Genomic DNA, 22,938 nt, shown 5'->3' on the forward strand with positions numbered 1-22,938 from the left:
GATCTGATAGATAGAGTGCCTGATGAACTATGGAATGAGGTTCGTGACATTGTACAGGAGACAGGGATCAAGACCATCCCCATGGAAAAGAAATGCAAAAAAGCAAAATGGCTGTCTGGGGAGGCCTTACAAATAGCTGTGAAGTCGCTCAGTCATGTCCAACTCTTCGCGACCCCATGGACTGCAGCCTACCAGGCTCTTCCATCCATGGGATTTTCCAGGCAAGAGTACTGGAGTGGGGTGCCACTGCCTTCTCCCATATGCCCTTTGGATATGTTCAAACTGGAAGCAATAACATAATTTCTTGGGTCAATTGACTTAAAAATTTGGCATCTCTCTGTCTCTTCTTGGTGACCTTCAGCACTTAAGGCAAGGAGCAGGTCACCCAGGGCCACAGTAGACGGGAACAGGGAGGCCAGAAGAGAAGAGATCTATGGTTTTAATTAGAGGGTTTATCAGAGCTTGATTTTTCTGTCTTTAAGTATCAAATTAAATGAAGTCCTCTACTGCCTCTGACCTTGATCTATAGTGAAGCTCAGCATCTGTATAATTTAAATCACTCCTACCACTTCTTAAATAGTAAAATGTGAGAGCTGAAAGAAACTTGAGAAAACACCCAACTGAACCATCTTATTCTGTACCTAGAGGACATATTATAAGAAGATTATGGGTCAGTGGGTAAGAAAGTGAAATATTACTCATTGACGTTGGTTTCATTTCTCCCTTGCTACCCTGAAAGAATAAATAAGGCAATAAGATGAATACACAGTCTTTATTTTCTCTAAAATTGAGGCAAAGGCAACTCTTTAGGAAAAGAAACCATCTACATGATTGAAAATGGGAAGGTCCAAACTTATACAACGTTATATGTCAATTATATCTCAATAGAGCTGAAAAAATTGTTTTTAATTAAAAAAAAAAAAAAAACTACTGGAAAGAGAGAACAGGCTGTTGTGCCTTTACACTGGAGCCTTTACACTATGGCTCCAGGATGCTCAGAGGAAGGAAATAAAGTCAGCCAAGGTTGAGCCAAGATCCTCCTGAGTTGGTCCAGACTCCAGACTAGCGTTACAAAGAGGAAAGAGATCAGTCAATAGTCTTTGAGCCTATAGATCCTAGAAAGATGTAACACTGATGTTCATCCCCTCAGCTGAGTGTGCTGACTGGCATTCCTGGTCTTGGTGAGGAAACTGAGCCACTTTCCCAGGTTCTTCTGCCATTCTCATGCCCAGCCTGACATCTGCCCCAGTCTCCTGGCCCAAGAGTCTCTGTAAGTCTTGGAGAAGAGTGCTCTGTAGGTGTGACCATCTTATGCCATGAGCCAGCCTCATGAGAGTGTTGGGTGTGCAAAGATTTCTAGAAGGGTTGGGAGTATCACAGCAGGTCAGGGTTCACTACAGCAGCCTGCCAGGACAAGCCTGCAGGGTAGGCTTTCTCCTCCGTCCCTGTTTCTCATGGTGTGGTCTCGGCCTGATACAACCATGCCTCTTCCACCAGGTCTACTCCTGCTGGATTCCCAGAAGCTCACAGCTGACATTCCACAGGCGCTCAGCCGTTTTATTGTTCCGGGCCCTGGGCGACACCCAGGTCTTCTTGCAGTCACTGGAGGGCAGAGAAAGAGAGTGAATATCCAGGTGTGAAAATGGACAGTCCGGAAAAGTTCACGTCCTCCTCCTTGGAATAGATTTCTAACTGTATAAAATATATTAGATAAAAAGGAAACTAACTGTACTAAAACGCAATTTTAAAATATTTGGGGTTTTGTATTGACTTTTCAAAAATTTTAATTTTCTTGGTGTCGAGTTGATTTACAGTGTTGTGTTAGGCACAGGTGTGCGGCAAAGTGGTTCAGTTAGACATGTATATATCTTCATTCTTTTTTAGGTTCTTCTCTCATAAAGGTTATCACGGAGTACTGAGTAGCTTTCCCTGTGCCATATAATAGGTCCTTGTTGGTTATCTGTCTTATATACAGCATAAAATATTTTAAAAACAAATGTATAGCAGAGGAACATGTTCATGTCACTTTGCAGTGGTTTCAGGGACCACTATTCAGAGGTCCACTATTTCAGAGACCTTCTATTTCAGAGACCACAGAATGTCACTCACGCTCACCAATCCTTTGAAATCTGGTGGTGATCAGACCCCAGGCTAGCTCATCTAGTAGACCACAAAATGTCTATTCTTACATCCCATCAGTTAATGCCAATCTCGGCATCTTTGGGAGACAGAGTTCACGCTGGGAAGCAGTGGCTTTGCCCTGGAGCTTTGTGCTATGTGCTATTTAAAAATTCATGAAGGAAGTCAGCCAAAAGCTTCAGCGAAAAGAAAAAGGCTCTGCAAAGCTTACCTGGAAATGTGGCCCACAGGCTTCAACCCGAGCCATGAAACCAACCCTTGTTGTTGTTGTTGAAACCAGTTCTTGCCAAGTTTCAAAGCTTTTGTTTAGTCACTAGGTCATGTCTGACTCTGTTGAGAACCCCATGGACTGTAGCCTGCCAGGCTCCATAGGATTTTTTTTTTTTTTCCATAGGATTTTCCAGGCCAGAATACTGGAGTGGGTTGCCATTTCCTTCTCCAGGGAATCTTCCTGGCCTGGGGATTGAACCTACGTTTCCTGCACTGGCAGGCAGGTTCTTTCCCACTGAGCCACTAGAGAAGCCTATGTATCAAATCTAAGCTTCCTTTAAAAAGTAAAAGCACTTGCTTTACTGGCCCAGCCTGAATCCGGATTCCCCTGGCAGGCACACAGCTGCTACTCACCTGAAGTACTTGCCGCTCAGAGGCTCCAGGCCCTCAGCCAGCGCACAGTGCAGGCTGGTCTGGGCCCCCTCCCACGTCGTCTTGAGGAAGGGGGAAAAGAGCCGCCAAAGCAGGCACAACAGGAAGGAGTGTCGGACCAACTTGGAGCGGACGATGCCTGGGTGCACTGCGTAGGTGGTGACTCCCGTGCCTAGGGCAAAGAGGGCACAGTTAGACCAGAGACACAGTCCCAGCCAGGAAAACAGCTCACCTCCTGCACCATCATGCACAAGCGACAAGAAGAGCCTCGAGAACCCCTGTGTTCCAAAGACACCACTTCTAGCCAGGTGGAGGTGGTGGTAGTGATTTAGCTGCTAAGTCGCCAGGTAGAAGCTCACAAGTAATTCATTGATGTTATCCAGAAAAATCTATAACTTTCTCAGCCTTCTATGTGCCAGATGGAATGCTTGGTTGAAGGTCCTATTTCAGTGTCATCTTTTCTTTTGAAGATTCTTTTATGTGGACTGATTTTAAAGTCTTTAATTTGTTACAATATTGATTCTGTTTTATATTTTGGTGTTTGGGCCATGAGGCCTATGAAATCTTACCTCCCAACCAGCAATCAGATCCATACCGCCTGCCCTGGGAGGTGAACTCCCTGGACCACCAGGGAAGTCCCTGTTTCAGTGTTATCTTAATCTTTGGCTTCAATGGTGTCTTTGGAATTTCTATTGGAGGGTCTCAGGGGTAACAATTCTGTTAGAAGGTAGGAAGCTAGGACCTTGTTGTAAACTGCATTTGCCAGGCAAGCACATTTGATGAAGTATATAGGTTGAGGGGTGTTGATGGATATGATGGGGGCTACTGACAGGCCCCTAAGACACCCCTGCTACCTCTACTGTCTTCAGTATTTATTACATCCAAGGGCTGTGCCAGATATTTTACATGTTATCTCATTTGACTCTCAAAGAGGTTCATGAGGTAAGCAATACTAAGAAGCCCACTTATAGCTAAGAAAATTGAGTTCTCATCAGACAGGTTAAGGAAATTGCCCAAGGTCCCACCTAGCAGGTTGCAGAGCTAAGGTCTGAACCCTGATGTAGAGCAAAGAGCATGGACTTCCAAGCGGCCCGGATTTGAATCCTGTCTCATTTAGGAATAATATATCCTGCTTGGGCAAGTTTCTTAAGATATCTGTGCTCATTTCTTTCTTTGTAGGGAGGGGAAAAATAATAGCATTTACCTCATAGGAATATTGTATTAAATGAGTAAAGACATCAATAGTACATGGCACATACAAACTCTCAATTATTGTTGTCATTATTAGTATTTTTTAACTTTTTATTTTATATCGGAGTATAGCTGATTAACAATGTTGTGATAGTTTCAGATGGACAGCAAAGGGACTCAGCCATACATATACATGTATCCATTCTCCCCCAAGCTCCCCTCCTACCCAGGCCACCATATGACATTGAACAGAGTTACCCGATTCTTCTACTTTCTGCATTCTGATAGTAAATACCATTTCCCCCAAACTCTGGCTTATTCACTAGAGCAAATGGTCCTCTAGATTCAAAGATATCAAAGTCAACAGCTCAACAAAAACTCCAGGGGAGCATAGAATCATAGGATTAAGAGTGGCCTCACCTCCCCTTACAGCTGAAGGGATGAAGTCAAGGGAGATTAAAGGGACATGTTTGCATATACACGTGGCTCTGCATATGGCAGAGCAAAAACTCAGACCCAAGTATCTGAAACCCTGACTCCAGGCAGCAAGTGGCCACTCTGTAGCTCAGCTCACCATGTGAACCTCAGCAGAAGGCCCAGTAAAGGAAGCAACCTGACTTAAATCACAGTCCCCACATTACAGTCCTTGTCCTTCACTTGTTGTATAATCTTGGGCTGGCCACTTCTCTGAATCTCAGTGTGGACCCATAAAACAGTAAAAATAATACTTATTCTGCCTGTTGCAAGAGGTTGTCATGAAAAAATCAGATGAGGGCTTCCCTGGTGGCTCAGTGGTAAAGAATTTGCCTGCTAATACAGGAAACATGAGTTCGATCCCTGATCCAGCAGCATCCTTTATGCTGTGAAGCAACTAGGCTTGTGCGCCACAACTATTGAACCTGTGCTCTGGAGCCCAGGAGCCGCAACTACGGAGCCCATGTGCCCCAACTACTGAAGCCTGCATGCGCTAGAACCCACGCTCTGCAACAAAAGAAGCCACTGCAATGAGAAGCCTGCACGCTGCAACTAGGGAGTAGCCCCTACTCTCCCAACTAGAGAAAAGCCCTCACAGCAATGAAGACCCAGCACAGTCAAAAATAAATAAAATTATTTTAAAAATCAGATGAGATTATAAATATGAAATACTGGGTTGACCAAAAAGTCTATTCAGGTTTTTCTGTAAGATGTTATGGAAAAACCCAAATGAGCTTTTTGGCCAACCCAATAAGATGTAACAAAACACACAAGGTTTATAGGTTTTCCTGACCCCTGTTCAATTTTAACAGTCCTTCCCAAGGGCAAGGACTCTGTTTTATAACCTCATTCGTTTTTCACTCTGTTTGTAACCTCATTCTCCTTAGTGCACAGAGCTGCCACAGAAATGTGCATGCTTGACATTCTGACTTCAGAAGTTTCTGCCAACCTCGAAACTGGGCTGAGCCCTCGCTTTTGCCGTCTTAACTCTGGCCCTTTCTCTAGACTCACCTTTGAGCCTCTTGGCCAACTCGCGAGTGAAGAGCACATTGGCCAGCTTGCTGTGGCAATAAGCGAATCCCAAGTTGTAGTACTTGTCACCCTGGAGATCATGGAAGCGAATCTTGCCGAGATGGTGGGCCACTGACGACAGGTTCACCACCCGTGCAGGGGCGGACTCCTTCAGCCGCCCCAGGAGCAAGTGGGTGAGAAGGAAGTGACCTGTGAGGAGAGCCAGTTGGGGGGGAATGTAAGAGTGGACTGGAAGCCTGGGCTTGGGTGTGAGAGCTGGCGTATGACAGGACTTTAGCACTAGCTCACTCTCTTCTGGGTATGAACTCATTGATACAATGAGCAACTTAGCACTAGTGGTCAGTCAGTCTGAGTTAGTGGAGTTCTCAAGGCAAGGGCCAGAGCTGGACTGTAGGTAAGGCAATACAGATGTAACCTGTAGTTATTTCTACCTTTGCCCTTGCCCCAGTGAGGGGCAACTGCGAGCTTTGGACATCTCCCCTCTAGCTATGATCACACAGCTGTGGCCATGGACTAAGGAAGGATGAAATATTCAGGGAAAATAACACGTGCTTATGATCAGAGAACATGCTCCATGACACCCTCATGAAAGCCATTGCCTTGAACTCTGAACCATAACCTCTCTCATACCTCAAGTCTCAAAGGTCTGCCTCCTCCATGGACCAACCCTTGGTTTACTTGTTACAGTAATTGACCCCCTGCAGCCAAAGATCCCTGCACCCCCACATCTGGCCCTGCCTGGCAAGTCTTCACTACCATGGTTCCCTTCAAGAATGACATTCTTCTTCCTGGTATCTCCTAATTTGGGGGATTTCTTAATGGTGTGAGTAAGAGGAGCTCACTTTTTTGTACTGGTTAGGAGAGAGATAATGAAGGAAAAACCAGTATGCCTTGCTTTTCAGTCACTCAAAGATACTCACCCAGGTGGTTGACTGCCAAGTGGGTTTCAAAACCATCAGCTGTTTTGGAATACGGGCACAGCATCACTCCTGCATTGTTGATCAGAATATGAAGCTGCTTTTCCTCTAAAGAGCACAGCCAAGGAGACCATGTGGTTAGCTGCCTGTCCCACTTCTGAGTGTTTGTTCCTTGCCTTTGGGCCTATCTCAGTGATATTCTGTAACCGCTATCACTGGGTTTCTAATTTTGGTTGCTGTTGTCTTCTCGGACACCATTCATCCATTCATTCAGCAAATGTGTATTCAGTTACTGACTCGGGGCTGGGCTAGGCACTGGGCACACAGTGGTAAATAAGACAGACACTGTCCCTGTCCTTCATAGATTTCATAGTCCTTGATGGGAGATGGTCGTTTTCCAAGATACAGAAGAGTATTAGCAGCAACACAACTTCCTCTAGTGCCTGTGGCCACAGAACACTGATTCTCAGAATCAAAGAAGAGCGTGGCATCAGGGCCACACCATGATGCCAAGGTGCAAGCCCAGACAGGGAGCTGACACTTCCAACATCCCCACTTCTGGGGCAAGAGAATGATAAGGATCCTGCCCAACCTGTCCACCCGCTGTCCCTGTGCCAGTTCCCTGCCCTGCTAGTTCATGCGGCAGAACCTGTCCAGTGGGATCTGTGATGGTTCTGATTTACAGTTAGAGATGGTCCAGGGTGGAGCAGCCACTCCCACACCCAGCTTTCTGCCTTTCTAGCCACCTACTGGGGCCTCACCTGCCAGGAAGCCCTCAGCAAAGGCTCGGATGGATTTGGTATCAGATAGGTCCAGTTTCCGTACCAGCACCTGGGAGTTCTTTGTATCAGCTTGGATTTCACTGGCAGCAGACTCCCCCTTCAGTACATCTCGACAGGCAATGTATACTCGGGCTCCTAGGGCCGAAACAAACAGAGGACTACAAGTTCAGAGCCTGGGCTGAAGAAGAGTCTAGTAAGTGAGTTCAGGACTGGTGGGCAGAGCACTCCCCCTCACCATTCTTAAAACAATGAGTGGCTATATTGCCACTTCTGGATTCTCTTTGCTATCAGCTTCAGCCCAGGCTGGGAACCCTGATTTTCACAACCCTGGTTTTATATTTACCATAGCTAAGGACCTCCTTTTAGAATAACCAACCTGATCAATATTATACGCAGGCATCACTGTTTTCCTTACTTTATATAATAAGGAAGGGGCAGGCAGGAAGGAAGGTTTCAGGACATAGAGTAAGTTGGTGTCCCAGCTGGACTTGAACCCCAGGATCCTTGAGTTCCTGGCCACAACCTCAAAGCCCAGGAGGAAAGATAAGGGAACGTGAGCAGAGCTCCTAGCAAGAAAGGCAGAAGGTCCTGCCCTGTGGAGACGAAGGGAAAGACTTGCCTCTGCGAGCGAGCTCTCTGGCTGTCTCCTTGCCGATGCCTGTGTTGGCACCAGTGATCACCACCACCTTCCCAAAAAGCTGCACATCTGTTCTACAAACCCCGCCAGCAAAGAACTTCCTATAGACAAAGGAAACAAAACATTTACGCACCATCTCTTCTAACCCCAGAAGGAGGTTCATAAAACCCACCTGCCCTCAAAGAGGGATTTCTTTGCATTGTTGTCAGGAGATCTAAAGCAGCTAATCTTCAGGGGACAGCATTGTCCCAGTGAGCAAGACAGTCTCCTGCTTATCAGCTCAGGTGGGGAGGTCATGTGCCTGGAAGCTACAAATGATCATCAGAGCAAATAAAATCAATTCTCTTGAGCCAGAGCCAATGGAGACCTTCCTTGTTAGATAACAAAGATATCTTGCTCTTAATTCTAGAGGTTCTCAGAGGTCAGATTCCTCCTCTAACCTGCGCCACAAACATGAGAGGGGTGGGCATTCGTGCAATCAGTGGTCCTGAGCCCTCGATCTCCAATAAGCATCAGTGGTGAGTAACTGATGAACAGCACCTCCAGGGGTTCCATATGTAAACATGGCTCTTGGGTTGCCTTGCCAGTTTTAAGAGAGCCAGAATATTCTGCCATCTTATTAGAGATTTCATTCTAGCCGTCAGTGCACAGAGAGGAAAACCTCCCTTGCTCAGACCTCTGTGCGAAGAGCATTCTTTTACATAGAGTTGACCTGACAAGTTCCCCAAAATAGGACAGGAAGGAACAGACCTGACATGACCTGAACATCATCCAGCTGCCAAGCACTAAGCCAGGCTCTTTCCAAGGAAACTTAATTCAGTCATTCTGTTATTATCCCCATATTACAATGGAGAAAGCTGAGGCTTGAAGAAGTTCACTTGCTAACAGTGGTAAAACTAGAATCTGAACCCAGGTTTCTCTGCCAGGACCTAGAGTAATACTTTGTCCTTGATATGTCCCTTTAACCTTCTTGGCCATCAGCAATTTAAAAATTCTCTAGTCAGAACACACATTTCTCTGACAACCCCAGAAATCTTACAGCAAAATAGCCATCCCCAAACATTACTTGTCAGTAGTTTCAAAGTGGGGAGAGTTTGTTTCCTTCCCAAGATGCCTGGTACTTAACAATGAGTCCCTTGGCATGGACCACCCATGGTAATGCAGCAAGCCCACCTTGACTGGGGATACTGAAGAAAGGGAGGTCTTCAGAGGAACCCAAGGGAGTAGAATGAAAGAGCAAGGGCTCCCCCATAAGATGGCTTTCAAGCTACTTACTAGAGTCATCCATGCAGCCTTTCACTAGCTTCAGAATTCAAACCCACCTCTCCTCTCCCAGCCCCAGGTGCTTCCTTCTCATCTTCCACCATGGTATTCATAACCACCTCCTTCCTTCGTGCTTTTTCTGCCTTGACTTTCTCTCCCTTGGCCTCCATCCCTTTCTCCTCCTTCAGCAGCTGAGAACTCATCTCCTTACAAGCTCCATGGCTCCCAACTCAGGGCTTTGTAAACTATTCAATGAATTACTGAATTAAGACAAACCTGATGGATGGAGCGATCACATACAGGAAAGAAAGGAAGGAGGTGAGCAGTCCCAAGACAACCAGCATCTTTTCAACTTCTTTAGTTGCTGCTGCTTCAGCAAGAGCAACTTCTACTCCAACTCTGGCTCAGGCTTCTCCTGGTCTGGCTCCAACTCTTGGCTGCTTCTTGCTGCTTCTCTCTCCTCCAGCTCCTCTCGATCCTGGGTGCTCAGCAACAGCCTGGCTCTGAGTGTAGCCCAGAATCCTATTTAAATCCGAGCACTGTCAGAGCACAGCCTGCTGGGAGATGTAGTCCTGGGGGAGGAGGACAGAGAAAAGAGCAGAGCCTCACATTAGCAAAGAGAATGAGGGCAGATGGAGAACAGCCCCCTAACTTTCCCATCCTCAATCATTTCTCTTATCTAGGAGGTGTATTCTCTCAACCACCCCCAGCTCCACACCTGCAAAATAGAATATTTTTAACTTCAGCAACAGACCCCATGATATTTGAAATACAGTGTGATTAAAATAGACAAGGAGAACGATGAGAGAATTCAGCAGAGTGGTTTCCCTTGATGGGGAAGGGGTAGAGATTGGGGCGGAGCATGTTAGGATCTTCTGGTGGGGGGTGCTGGGAGTGTTCTGTTCTTTGAGGTGGCTGCTGTTACACAGGTGTGCTCACTTGGTGAAAATTCACTGAGTCATGCACTTGATCTGTGCACTTGCTGGTTTTTTAAATTTTTTTATTTATTTTTTAGTGTACTTGAGTCTTCATTGTGGTGCATGGGCTTCTCATTGCTGTGGCTTCTCTTGTTGCAGAGCACAGGCTCTTGGGCATATGGGGCTTCAGTAGCTGTGGCTCATGAACTCAGCAGTTGTGGCCCATGGGCTTAGTTGCTCCACAGCGTGTGGGGTCCTCCTGGACAAGGGGTCAAACTGGTGTCCCCTACATTGCAAGGCAGATTCTTAGCCACTGGCCCCCCACCGAAGCCCTTGACTGTGTTTATGTTCTATTTCAGTGAAGTTAACCCACACGTACACATGCCAAAGCAAAGGGATAGTGTGCCAGCGCGTGGTCTCTAGAGTGAGCTTTCTGGTTCAAATCTCAGCTGACCTGTTTACCAGAGCAGTGACCTTGGGTAAGTTACTAAACCTCTCTGTTAATTCAGTTTCCTCACTTGTGTAATGGGCATGATAAAATATACACCTACCTTTTAAAGTATTTAAATAGAAAATTTGAGACAGAAACTAACACATTTAGTTGTGTGTAGGAGTTGGCTGTTGTCATTAGCTGTATTGATTTCTGTCTCCTTTGCTGTTTTACTTGCTTTATTCAAGGGGTTAGTGAAGAAAACCAAGAGGTAATGAATGCCGGGGAGGTTTCAGTGGAATGCTATTAAAGATGAGGGGAAACATAAGAAACAAACCTAGCAGAAACTCTCAGAGTCCTCTGGAGCTGCGTGAGGGGATGGGAGGGGAACGTGAAGGGTTCACAGCCTCTGCTTACTCAGCATTCCTCTCCTGGCCAGGACTCCAAGAGTTATGCCCCAGATCCGCTCCCTCCTGCACAGATATAGGAGGCCCCTAAAAGACATGAGTGATGAAAAAAGACTTCTGTGACAGGCAGTTGCTCACTCCCTCACTCAACGATTCATCCATTTACTGAACATACACTCACTGAGCATTTCTCAGAGCCACTCCTGCCCCTCGAGAATCCCAAGCCAATGAACAGAACAAGGAGTTGTCAGATCAGTCCCAAGGTGAATCCTTCCTGACTCCCAGGTTCCCTCTCCCATATATTCCCACTTCTACACTGGCTTCAGTTCACTGCAGCCATGACAGTTGCAAATAGTGCAAAGTCTCTGAAGCCCCTGAGGCGAACTTTCTATGTGCTTCTCAATGTCTGTCTCCTTGAGATGGATGTCTGCTGGGCCCACCTGGTCCTGTTGATTGGACAGAGTCCTTTTCTTCAATACCTGCTGATACTGGGTCTGCAACACCATAGATTTTATGTGAAAACAAGATCTATTGGTGTTTTATTTGAGTCCTCCTTACCCCCGTGTAATCGGAGCTAGGGTCAACTACTGAGACAGACACATTGCCATACCATGAGAGGGAAAGTACATCTAGGAACCTCAAATCTGAGTACCTTTGTACTAAAGTCTTATAGGCTCCCCATCACTACTGAATCAAATTAAAATGCCCTGCCCCTGTGGAGATGATATGCAATTTATCTTAAGTTTGTCTGGGAGGCAGAGAGCCCTAAAGTACAGTATATTGTGCTCTGGAGCAGCACAGATAAGATGTTAGAAGGAAGATAAGACATCTAGAATTATGAAAAGACACAAATAATTGGCTGAAAACATGTTAAATATTGCAATTCAAAGACCATCACCAGGTGATTTATTAGCTCTGCTGCTGCTGCTGCTGCTGCTGAGTCGCTTCAGTTGTGTCCGACTCTGCGACCCCATAGATAGCAGCCCACCAGGCTCCCCCGTCTACGAAATGTTAAACTATGTTAAAACTATACCAACTTAAATGGTGTGGTGAAAGTGAAGTCACTCAGTCGTATCCGACTCTTTGCGACTTTATGAATTATAGACTACCAGGCTCCTCTGTCCATGGAATTTTCCAGGCAAGAGTACTGGAATGGGTTACCATATCCTTTTCCAGGGGATCTTCCCGACCCAGGTCTCCCAGATTGCAGGCAGATACTTTACTATCTGAGCCACCAAGGAAGCCCTAAAAATGGTGTGGTACAAGCAGGTAAATGGTCAGACAAACCAGTAGAACCAAATGGAAAGCCAAGAAACAGATCCCAATACATATGGAAATATAGATATGATAAAACACCATTTCAAATTGGGGGTGGGGTGGGGCAGATGGAGTATTTAATAAAGTATAATACCTAGGTATACAGTTGGGAAAAATAATCTTGATCCTTATTTCATTCTTTACACAAAAATTCCAAATAGATCAAAGATATAAATGTGAAAAACAAAACCATTAAAGTATTAAGAAAAACCACTGAAAAAAATTTTTAACGATTTTAAAGTGATACAACCTAATAATAAGATAGGAAATACATGCATTGCAGATAAGCATTTATTTAGCATATCAAAAACTCTTTAAAATCACTAAGAAAAGAATAAAAACTCAATTAAAATAACAGTTTACAGAACAATAATACAGGTGGTTCTTTAACCTCACTTATAATAAGAGAAAGGAGATTAAAATTGCACCGGGAGCCACTTTTCACCTATCAGTTTGGCAAAGATCAAAAAGATTATAATATGATCCACTGGTTGAGAGTATGAATAAATAATGATGAAATACTACTGAGAGTTAATTGTTACAGAGAGAAGTGTAGAAACATCCAGTTAATCAAAACTCTTACCTGTTGACCTAGACATCCCACGTTCTTGTTTTTGTAAGATTGTCATTGCAGCACTGACTGTGTTTAATAGTAAAAGTTTGAAAACCCTTCTAAATGTCCAGCTGTAACAAAGAACAATTTTTTTAACATAGGGACATGGAACAATCTTTGAGAACATAGGGTAAAAAGTCAAGGAGCAGAAGAGTGTTTATAATATGTTACCATTTGTTTAAAAAAGAATATATGGACATATTTATCTGATATACATAGACCATCTCAGAAAAGATAAGTAGTTAACAATGGTTGCTTCTAGGAGGACAGGGGACAGGAATAGAAGGCTTTTCACTGAATGTACCCTTTTTGCACCTTGTGAACTTATAAGCCATGGCTTATTAAAAATTAAAGTTTTGAGCAAAAAGACCCAGATCACTTTGAAACAAATTATTTGTTTATTGAAATTAAAAGACGCTTACTCCTTGGAAGAAAAGTTATGACCAACCTAGATAGCATATTGAAAAGCAGAGACATTACTTTGCCAACAAAGGTCCATCTAGTCAAGGCTATAGTTTTTCCTGTGGTCATGTATGGATGTGAGAGTTGGACTGTGAAGAAGGATGAGCGCTGAAGAATTGATGCTTTTGAACTGTGGTGTTGGAGAAGACTCTTGAGAGTCCCTTGGACTGCAAGGAGATCCAACCAGTCCATTCTGAAGGAGATCAGCCCTGGGATTTCTTTGGAAGGAATGATGCTAAAGCTGAAACTCCAGTACTTTGGCCACCTCATGCGAAGAGTTGACTCATTGGAAAAGACTCTGATGCTGGGAGGGATTGGGGGCAGGAGGAGAAGGGGACAACAGAGGATGAGATGGCTGGATGGCGTCACTGACTCAATGGACGTGAGTCTGAGTGAACTCCAGGAGTTGGTGATGGACAGGGAGGCCTGGAGTGCTGCGATTCATGGGGTTGCAAAGGGTCGGACACGACTGAGCGACTGAACTGAACTGAACCATTGCAATATCACAAAACAAGGCTATTTCTCAAAACTGTATGGAGATATTCTTAAACATGTGTTTCTGTATATGCAAAAACAACATTAAAAATTTTTTTTTTTATTGAAGGATAATTGCTTTACAATATTGTGCTGGTTTCTGCCATATGTCAACATGAATCAGCCACAGGTATACACACGCATTTTTCCTCTTGAACCTCCTTCCCAACTCCCACCCCATCCCACGCGTCTAGGTTGTTACTAGATGGAGTGAGTTCCCTGTGTCACAACAGAAAATCCCCACTGGCTAGCTATTTTCCATATGGTGACATCTATGCTTCCCCACTACTCCTCCAGTTTGTTCCACCCTCTCCCTCCTGCAGTCTGTTCCCTATGTCTGTGTCTCCATTGCTGTCCTGAAAATAGAGTCATCAATACCGTGTTTCTAGATTCCACACACATGCCTTAATATGCAATATTTGTTTTTCTCTTTCTGACTCACTCTCCACAATAGGCTCTAGGTTCATCCACCTCATTAGGACTGACTCAAATGTGCTCTTTTTTAAAGCTGAGTAATATTCCAGTGTATATATGTGCCACAATTTCTGTATCCATTCATCTGTCGATGGACATCTATGTTGCTTCCATGTCCTAGCTATCGTAAAAAGTGCTGCAACAAACACTGGGGTACATGCACCTCTTTCAATTATGGTTTTCTCATGGTATTTGCCCAGTAGTGGGATTATTAGATCATATGGTAGTTCTATTCCTAGTTTTTTAAGGAATCTCCCACTGTTCTCCACAGTGGCTGTAGCAGTTTACATTCCCTCCAACAGTGCAAGAGGGTTCGCTTTTCTCCGCATCCTCTCCAGCATTTATTGTTTGTAGATTTTTTAATGATGGCCATTCTGACTGATGTGAGGTGTTTTCTCATTGTAGTTTGATTTGCGTTTCTCTAATAATGAGTGATGTTGAGCACCTTTTCACATGTTTGTTGGCCATCCATATGTCTTCTTAGGAGAAATGTCTGTTTAGGTCGTCTGCCTTTTTTTTTGATTGGGTTGTTTGTTTTTCAGGTATTGAGCTACATGTGCTACTTATGTATTTTGGAGTTAATCCTTTGTCAGCTGTATCATTTGCAATTATTTTCTCCCATTCTGAGGCTTGTTTTTTAATATTGTTGTCTTTTATTATTTCCTTTGCTGTGCAAAAGCTTTTAAGCTTAAGTCCCATTTGTTTACTTTTGTTTTTATTTCCATTACTCTAAGAGGTGGGTCAAAGAGGATCTTGCTGTGATACATGTCAAAAAGTGTACTGCCTATATTTTCCTCTAAGAGTTTTATAGTTTCTGATCTTATATTTAAATCTTTAATCCATTTTGAGTTTATTTTTTTGTACGGTGTTAGAAAGTGTTCCGGTTTCATTCTTTTACACATAGCTGTCCAGTTTTCCCAGCATCACTTATTGAAGAGGCTGTCTTTTCTCCATTGTATATCCTTGCCTCCTTTGTAAAATAAATAAATAAAGTGCCCATAGGTGTATTGAAACCAACATCTTGACCTACTTCATCATTGGAATCGACACCAAAATCTGACACTTGCTTTTTAAGGACTTTAATCTTACATGTGATAGAAAGAGATGAAAACATCAGGGGAACCAGTGCAGGCACAGACCTAAAATTCAGCTATGAGGAAGCACTCATTATTTGCAACACCTCATCCTGACACCTGCTAAATCACAGATCAGAAGGTAACACCATCCTTGAAGAGTGTGCTATGGAGAGATCACACGAGAGGAAGCTGGAAGGCTGCTTTATGATTTGACTTTTGGTCGCAATTCATGTGAAGTCATACTGCACTGGCCACCTGGTTACCTGTACCTGCACCTGCCCTGGTTACTCTTGAAAGGGACTTCTTACAAATTAGAGCAGGAAGAAGAACTATAAACTTCTCCTTCTCGCTCTCTCTTCACCTAGTCTTAAAATCACAGATTCTGGACGCTTAGCAGAGAAGTAGAGTATCTCAAATCCAAACTTCCTACCACAAACTGCCCCCACCCCTCCAAAAGGGCTTATACAGCATGGCATAGATATTTCTATTTCTTCCATGAGGAACTTGCTGCCTCTTCCAATATCCCTACCCCCAAACTACCAAAATGGTTAGTTTTATCCAATAATAACGATTGTTCCTTTTTTCCAGTTTTCTTTTTTTTTTACTATGTGTGCTGCCAAAGCAAGCACTGATTGTTCCTTTTTCTTGATTTTAAAAGGTGAAAAACTTATTATCCTTCTTTAAAAAAGAAAAAAGTCTACTGCTAGTATGTAATACATATTGATTTTTCCATATGGGTTAGTCACCTACAGCAGGTACTACCGATTTTGGAGCCAAAAGATTCCTGTGCGGGATTGTCCTGTACTTTGGAAGAAGTACTTAGTACTTAGCAGCATCCCTGGCCTCTATACATACAAGCCAGTAGCACTACTTGCCCCTGTGACAACCACAACATCTCCAGTCTTTGCTATCTACTGAAGGGCAAAACTATCCCATTTGAGAGCTACTGCTCTCCAAGAGGTAGAGCCTTCAGGATAACAGAATGATACAACTTCAGTATGTGTGGTAATAAAAACGGTTAGAGCACAGTAATGTTTTGCTTTGTATCCTAGGCCTTTCACTCAGCTGGAGTTTAGCCAGATTAACCTGTTTATCCATAGTCAGTTATTAGTACATTTCCAGCAGCTAGAGGCACTAGCTATCTCCTAACCCTTTCGCCTTCTCCCAGCTGAATTCTGCAGGCTTTATCACTAGCATTCTTTATTATGCTAGTGATAAAGAATTTCCTTGACAGACAATGCAGGGGATGCAAGAGACTCGGGTTCCATCCCTGGATTGGGAAGATCCTCTGAAATAGGAAATGGCAACCCACTCCAATATTCTTGCCTGGAAAATCCCATGGATAGAAGAGCTTGGTGGGCTACAGTCCACAGGGTCACAAAGAGTGGTACATGACTGAGCATGCACATATTCTATTCTATTAAGGCTTAATTCTGAATACCTCTGATGACTCTATTCGTCTACTAGGGCTGGGATCTGTGCACTCCTCATGAGGAAACTTTCCAGGGTGATGGGAATGTTCTATATCTTGAGACGGTTTGGATTACATGGATCTATGCATTTGTTGAAACTCAGTGAATAAACACTTAAGATTTGTGCATTTCACTATATGTAAATTTTGCATCAAAATAAAAAAACTGTAGACAAATATTAAGTTCTGGTTAATGACATGTATCTGAAGTTTTTAAAATTGTATTTATTTTTTTCGTGGCACTGGAGCTTTGTTGCTGCGTGCAGGTTTTCTCTAGTTGCAGCAACTGGGGGCTACTCTTCATTGCGGTGCACAGGCTTCTTACTGTGGTGGTTTCTTTTGTGGAACATGGGCTCGAGAGCACATGGGCTCAGTAGTTGTGGCACACGGGCTTAATTGCTCCGTGGAATGGGATCTTCCCAGATTAGGGATCCAACCCCTGTCCCCTGCATTGGCAGGCAGATTCCCATCCACTGTTGCTGCTGCTGCTGCTAAGTTGCTTCAGTCGTGTCCGACTCTGTGTGACCCCATAGACGGCAGCCCGCCAGGCTCCCCTGTCCCTGGGATTCTCCAGGCAAGAATACTGGAGTGGGTTGCCATTTCCTTCTCCAATGCATGAAAGTGAAAAGTGAAATTGAAGTCGCTCAGTCGTGTCCGACTCTTAGCGACCCCATGGACTGTGGCCCACCAGGGTCCTCCATCCATGGAAGTTTCCAGGCAAGAGTACTGGAGTGGGTTGCCAGTGCCTTCTCCAGAGATCTGGCAGATAGTTGGAAATGCAGGTCTGGAGCTCAGAGAAGTCTGGGCAGGATAAATTATTTTATTGAGCATTACAGTTTGTTTGAAAGTAAAAAAGGAGAGTGAAAAAGTTGACTTAAAGCTCAACATTCAGAAAACTAAGATCATGGCATCTGGTCCCATCACTTCATGGCAAATAGATGGGGAAACAGTGGAAACAGTGGCTGACTTTATTTTTGGGGGGCTCCAAAATCACTGCAGATGGTGATTGCAGACATGAAATTAAAAGATGCTTATTCCTTGGAAGAAAAGTTATGACCAACCTAGACAGCATATTAAAAAGCAGAGATAGTACTTTGTCAACAAAGGTCCATCTAGTCAAGGCTATCGTTTTTCCAGTAGACATGTATGGATGTGAGAGTTGGACTATAAAGAAAGCTGAGCACTGAAGAATTGATGCTTTAGAACTATTTTGTGGGAGAAGCCTCTTGAGAGTCCCTTGGACTGCAAAGAGATCCAACCAGTCCATCCTAAAGAAGATCAGTGGGTGTTCACTGGAAGGACTGATGCTGAAGCTGAAACTCCAATACTTTGGCCACCTGATGCGAAGAGCTGACTCATTTGAAAAGACCCTGATGCTGGGAAAGATTGAAGGTAAAGGAGAAGGGGACGACAGAGGATGAGGTTGTTGGATGGCATCACCGACTCAATGGACATGAGTTTGGGTAAACTCTGGGAGTTGGTGATGGACAGGGAGGCCTGGCATGCTGTGGTTCATGGGTTCTCAAAGAGTCGGACATGACTGAGCAACTGAACTGAACTGAATAGTTTGTTTGGGGGGGACAGCAGCATAAATCCAATTATTCACTGGCTTGATTTCAGGATAAAGTTGTAACTCTGGCTTGGCACACAAGTCCTTCATGATTTGACGGTTGCCTGTGTCTCTAAGCTAATCTGCCATCCTTTACCCGTACCCTCCCCTTCTTTGATCTAGACTCCTTCATGCTCTTAGAACACTGTGCCCTCAGTCACCACGTGCCCTCAAACCCATGCCTGGTGTGCTTTGATCGCCCGTCAGCCCATTTACTGGCCAGCTTGGTCCAACTGCCCTTCCTCCTGGCCTCTTGACTATGCCTTTCCTTCATTAGTTGGAGTTTGGTTTGCCTGCCCTAGTGGTGCTCCACTCCTGTACCCTCAAATGGCCTGTGCTATTTGTACAACAGCCCTTTATCGTGCTGCATCCTCACTGACATTTTCCTGGCTGTTGAAAGAACAAGCATACCACACTGCACACAGGGTTGCTGAGTGAACATTCTCAAACATAAACCTCCCTGAACCAAGCCCACAACCCTCTCCCCTCCACAATTCTCACTGGAATTCCCTTTTCATGAATAATAAACACCCTCACATCTTCAGCCTTTGTATCTCTGCTGTGCTTACTCGCTCAGTCATGTCCAGCTCTTTGTGACCCCAGGTACTGTAGTCTGCCAGGTTCTTCTGCCCATGGGGATTCTCCAGGCAAGAATACTAGAGTAGGTTGCCATGCCCTCCTCCAGGGGATCTTCCCAACCCAGGGATTGAACCCAGGTTTCCCACTTTGCACGAGAATTCTTTACCAGCTGAGCCACCAGGGAAGCCCAACAATACTGAAGTGGGTAGCCTATCCCTTTTCCAGGGGAACTTCCCCACCCAGGAATCGAACCAGGGTCTACTGCATTGCAGGCAGATTCTTTACCAACTGAGCTACCAGGGAAGCCCTTGTATCTCTGATGTACCCCCATTTCCAGGCCTCAATTGAAAACTGGCTTTGTCCTGTGAACACCTCTTTGCCTGCAGTTTCTGAAGTGGAGGCTGTTGCTCCTCCCACTCTCCACATGCCTCAGCTCCCCCAGGGCCAGGGTATCACTGTCTTCTCCACACCCGACTCCCACTTTCAGACATTTCCTCCACCCTGACATGAAGTGCCTGCCCCGTTTTTGACTCATGAGACTCCTCCTCTCTGACCCTGTCCTGGATTCACTTCCCTCCGTGTCTCTTCTTTCACAGATGACTTTGGTGCCTGGTTCTCAGCCTTCTCATCCTAATACTACCATCATCCAGGTGACTTCATTATCTTCATAGATGAGCCAGTAACTCCCTGAACTCTCAGACCCTTGACCTCCTCTTCACCAGAAACCCTCTCCTCTACCTCATTCCTGTCCCTTGGTCTGTTTGCACCTGGAACCATCCACCTCTGAAGTTCTACATTCAGGTTCCCCTTCTCGGCACCTCCTACTGAGGTCTCATGGCATGAATCCCAACAGATATTTAACCTCAGGAGGACCTCCGGATCACTATAAACGCCTGCTGTCATCACTTTCATTCTTATCCAACTGAGATTTCATATCTACCGCTTCAATCATACTCTTGCCAATATCCTCAGCCCCTGACACTCTAGTCTTTCTGTGCTTAGAGCCTGAAAACCCCAACTCTGGATGAACCCATGCTTTGGTCCTCTTCGTGCAGCTGCTAGAGAAAAATCACATCACGTTGCATGATGATGCCATTATAAGTGCATAGCCACCCATGTCACCCAAGACTTCCAAAGAAACTGTCAGTCAGTCTTTTTTTTATTTCCCTAATTGCCAGCAACCTCATCTCCACAAAGATTGTTTCACACCTTCACTATCCCTCTTAACTTCTTGTCTCGATTTCAGCATGTATCCTGACCTCTTAACACACACACACACACACATACATAGGGACCATCAGAAGAAATAGTCCTCAATATTCTGCTACCAAGTCTAGAAGTCTATTTGAATTCACGCTCATTGTAGTTTCATTTCCTCCTAAAATGAATTTCTCCCTAGCCCACTGTCTCCTGCTTTCTCGGGGATCTTATTCTATCATTTACCTCCTATCTTCTCTTGCTCTTTCCTCTGTGCTCTTTAGGACCCTGTGCTCTCACTACTGAGGGCCCAGGTTTGATGGAGGAACTAATCTTACAAACCACGCAGGGTGGCCAAAAATATAACAAGTAAATAAAAATATTCCTACTATCCCACCTCCTCTTCCTAATACTAAATTCGTTCTCTTTCCCAGTTTGAAAAGTTGCCTACATTTTCTAACTTTCTGCTCACCCCACAGCCACCTCCAATCAGGCTCCCACCCCACCACTTCTCTGAAGCTGTTCTCCCCAAAGTCGCCAATGACTGACACAACGCTGAATCTGGTGGGCAAGTCTCAACTCTTATGCTGCCTGACTTCTCTGTGGTATAGCATACTTGATCACTACCTACTTCTATTGTTCACAGTTTTTATGAGGTGTAATTTATATGCACATGTTAAAAGTATACAGTTTGATGAGTTTGGGCATAAACATATGCTTATCACACAGTCTATCACCACCATCAAGACAATGAACACATCCATCACCTCCTGAAGTTTCCTTATTCCCCTTGGTAAAACCTTCCATCCCTCTCCTCTTCCTCCCCTCTGCCCCCATTTCCAGGAAGCCACTGGTCTGCTTTCTGTCATCACAATCTATAATCTACAGTTTTGCTTTTTCTAGGATTTTATATAAATGGAATCATTTGGTCTGGCTTCTTTTACTCAACATAGTTACTTAGAGATTCATTCAGGCTGTTGAGTGCATTGAGAAATCTATTCTTTATTATTGTTGAGTAATATTCACTGTGTGGATATATTACAATGTATTTATCTGTTCACCTGTTGATGGACATTTGGATTGTTTCCTATTTTTTCATTGTAACACAGAAAGGTTCTGTGATCATTCACATGCAAGTCTTTGTAGGAATAAACTTCCATTTATCTTGGGAGATAACCTAAGAACTATATGATAGATGTAGGTTTAACTTCCATTTAACTTTTTGAGAAATTAAAAAACTGTTTTCCAAGTAGTTGTACCATTTTGCATTTTCAAAAGGTGTGTATGAGGATTCTAGTTGCTCTACATTTTCATCAACACTTGACATTGTCAGTCTTTATTATTTTAGCCATTGTTGTAGGTATATAGTGGCATTTTATTGTGGTTTTAATTTGTATTTCTCTAAGGACTAATGATTTGAGCATTTAAAGAATGTACTCATTTACATCTATATATCTTTTTGTTGGAGTATCTGTTCAAATCACTTGACCATTTAAAAAACTGGGTTGCTTTCTTAATCTTGAGTTTGGGAAGTTTTAAAAATATATATTCTGACTACAAGTCCTTTATCAGACATGTGATATGTAAATATTTTCTCCCAGTCTTTATTTTTCAAAGAACAGAAGTTAACAATTTTGATAAAGTCTAACTTATCAATTCATTAGTCTATGGATTATGCTTTTGGTATTGTACCCATTTCTTTAAATGTCTTTAAATGCATTCTGTTACATTACATCCACTGGAGTCCCTCTGGTGTTTGCGTGTGTGCTCGGTCGTGTCTGACTCTTGCGACCCCATGGACTGTTGCCCACTAGACTCCTCTACCCATGGGATTATCCCCGAAAGAATACTGGAGTGGGTTGACATTTCCTCCTCCAGAGGATCTTCCTGACCCAGGGATCAAACCCACAGCTCCTGTGGCTCCTGCGTTGACATATGGATTCTTTACCACTGAGCCACCAGGGAAACCCCTCCTTCTGCTGTCAGTTATCAATTTATTGCCTCTCAGATCCGATTCATCTTTTTTGCCTACTCTGTGAGAGTGAAAATAGACTCTTTAAATATCCTCTTCTTTGGCATGTGGCAGGATGTTAAGCTTTATCAACAGATGGCACTGGAGAGACACTAAAAAAGGAAAGGGGTTTGGTGCCCTAGCTCTGTAGACTTCTGTAGCATGCTTGGCTCCTGCAGTGCCGGACTCCTGTGATCCACACAGCCTCTCCAGTGCCTGGCTCCATCATCATTCAGTTGCTCACAGCCTCCCCCAGCAACCTTCCCGTCAGGTGGTTTTGTAGCAGAGTGCCTCCAGCGAGACATCTCTCTGTGGGACAGCTTACCCCAGCACAGTGGATTTCCATCAAATTCCACTAATGAAGCAGAAAGTGACTTCTTTGCCATTCAGTGTGCTATATGCTCTAACAAGGTCTGGGCTTCAGTCTGGAAATGGAAGGGGTCTTTCCCTTGGGAGTTCTCTGCCCCGGGTAGAAGCTATTATATGTTGTATTGTGTTGTATTATTTATATTATACCCGCTGTTAAAGCACAAGCCAGAATGAAGATTGCTGGGAGAAATATCAATAACCTCAGATACACAGATGACACCACCCTATGGCAGAAAGCTAAGAGGAACTAAAGAACTTTCTTGATGAAAGTCAAAGAGGAGAGTGAAAAAGCTGGCTTAAAACTCAACATTCAAAAAACAAAGAATATGGCATCTGGTCCCATCACTTCATGACAAATAGATGGGGAAACAATGGAAACAGTGACAGACTTTATT

The 22,938-nt window shown here is 44.1% G+C and overlaps 1 protein-coding gene across 2 annotated transcripts; it reads right to left on the minus strand.

The window, feature by feature from the left end:
* Window positions 1-698: 698 nt before the first annotated feature.
* On the minus strand, window positions 699-9,605 carry RDH12 (retinol dehydrogenase 12 (all-trans/9-cis/11-cis)). Of its 2 annotated transcripts, none has more exons than XM_010846710.1 (7): window positions 9,378-9,567; window positions 7,797-7,915; window positions 7,157-7,312; window positions 6,399-6,503; window positions 5,458-5,667; window positions 2,764-2,953; window positions 699-1,602 (listed from the first exon to the last, which is right to left on the minus strand). In XM_010846710.1, exons 1-7 carry the CDS (start codon window positions 9,419-9,421, stop codon window positions 1,500-1,502), a joined length of 927 nt encoding a protein of 308 aa, XP_010845012.1. In that variant the 5' UTR covers window positions 9,422-9,567; the 3' UTR covers window positions 699-1,499. The 2 variants fall into 2 exon arrangements, with proteins under 2 accessions (XP_010845012.1, XP_010845011.1); XM_010846709.1 differs by having other exon boundaries at window positions 754-1,602; window positions 9,354-9,605.
* Window positions 9,606-22,938: the final 13,333 nt, after the last annotated feature.

Source organism: Bison bison, unplaced genomic scaffold (assembly GCF_000754665.1).
Source record: "Bison bison bison isolate TAMUID 2011002044 unplaced genomic scaffold, Bison_UMD1.0 scf7180017864239, whole genome shotgun sequence".
Lineage (NCBI taxonomy): Eukaryota > Metazoa > Chordata > Mammalia > Artiodactyla > Bovidae > Bison > Bison bison.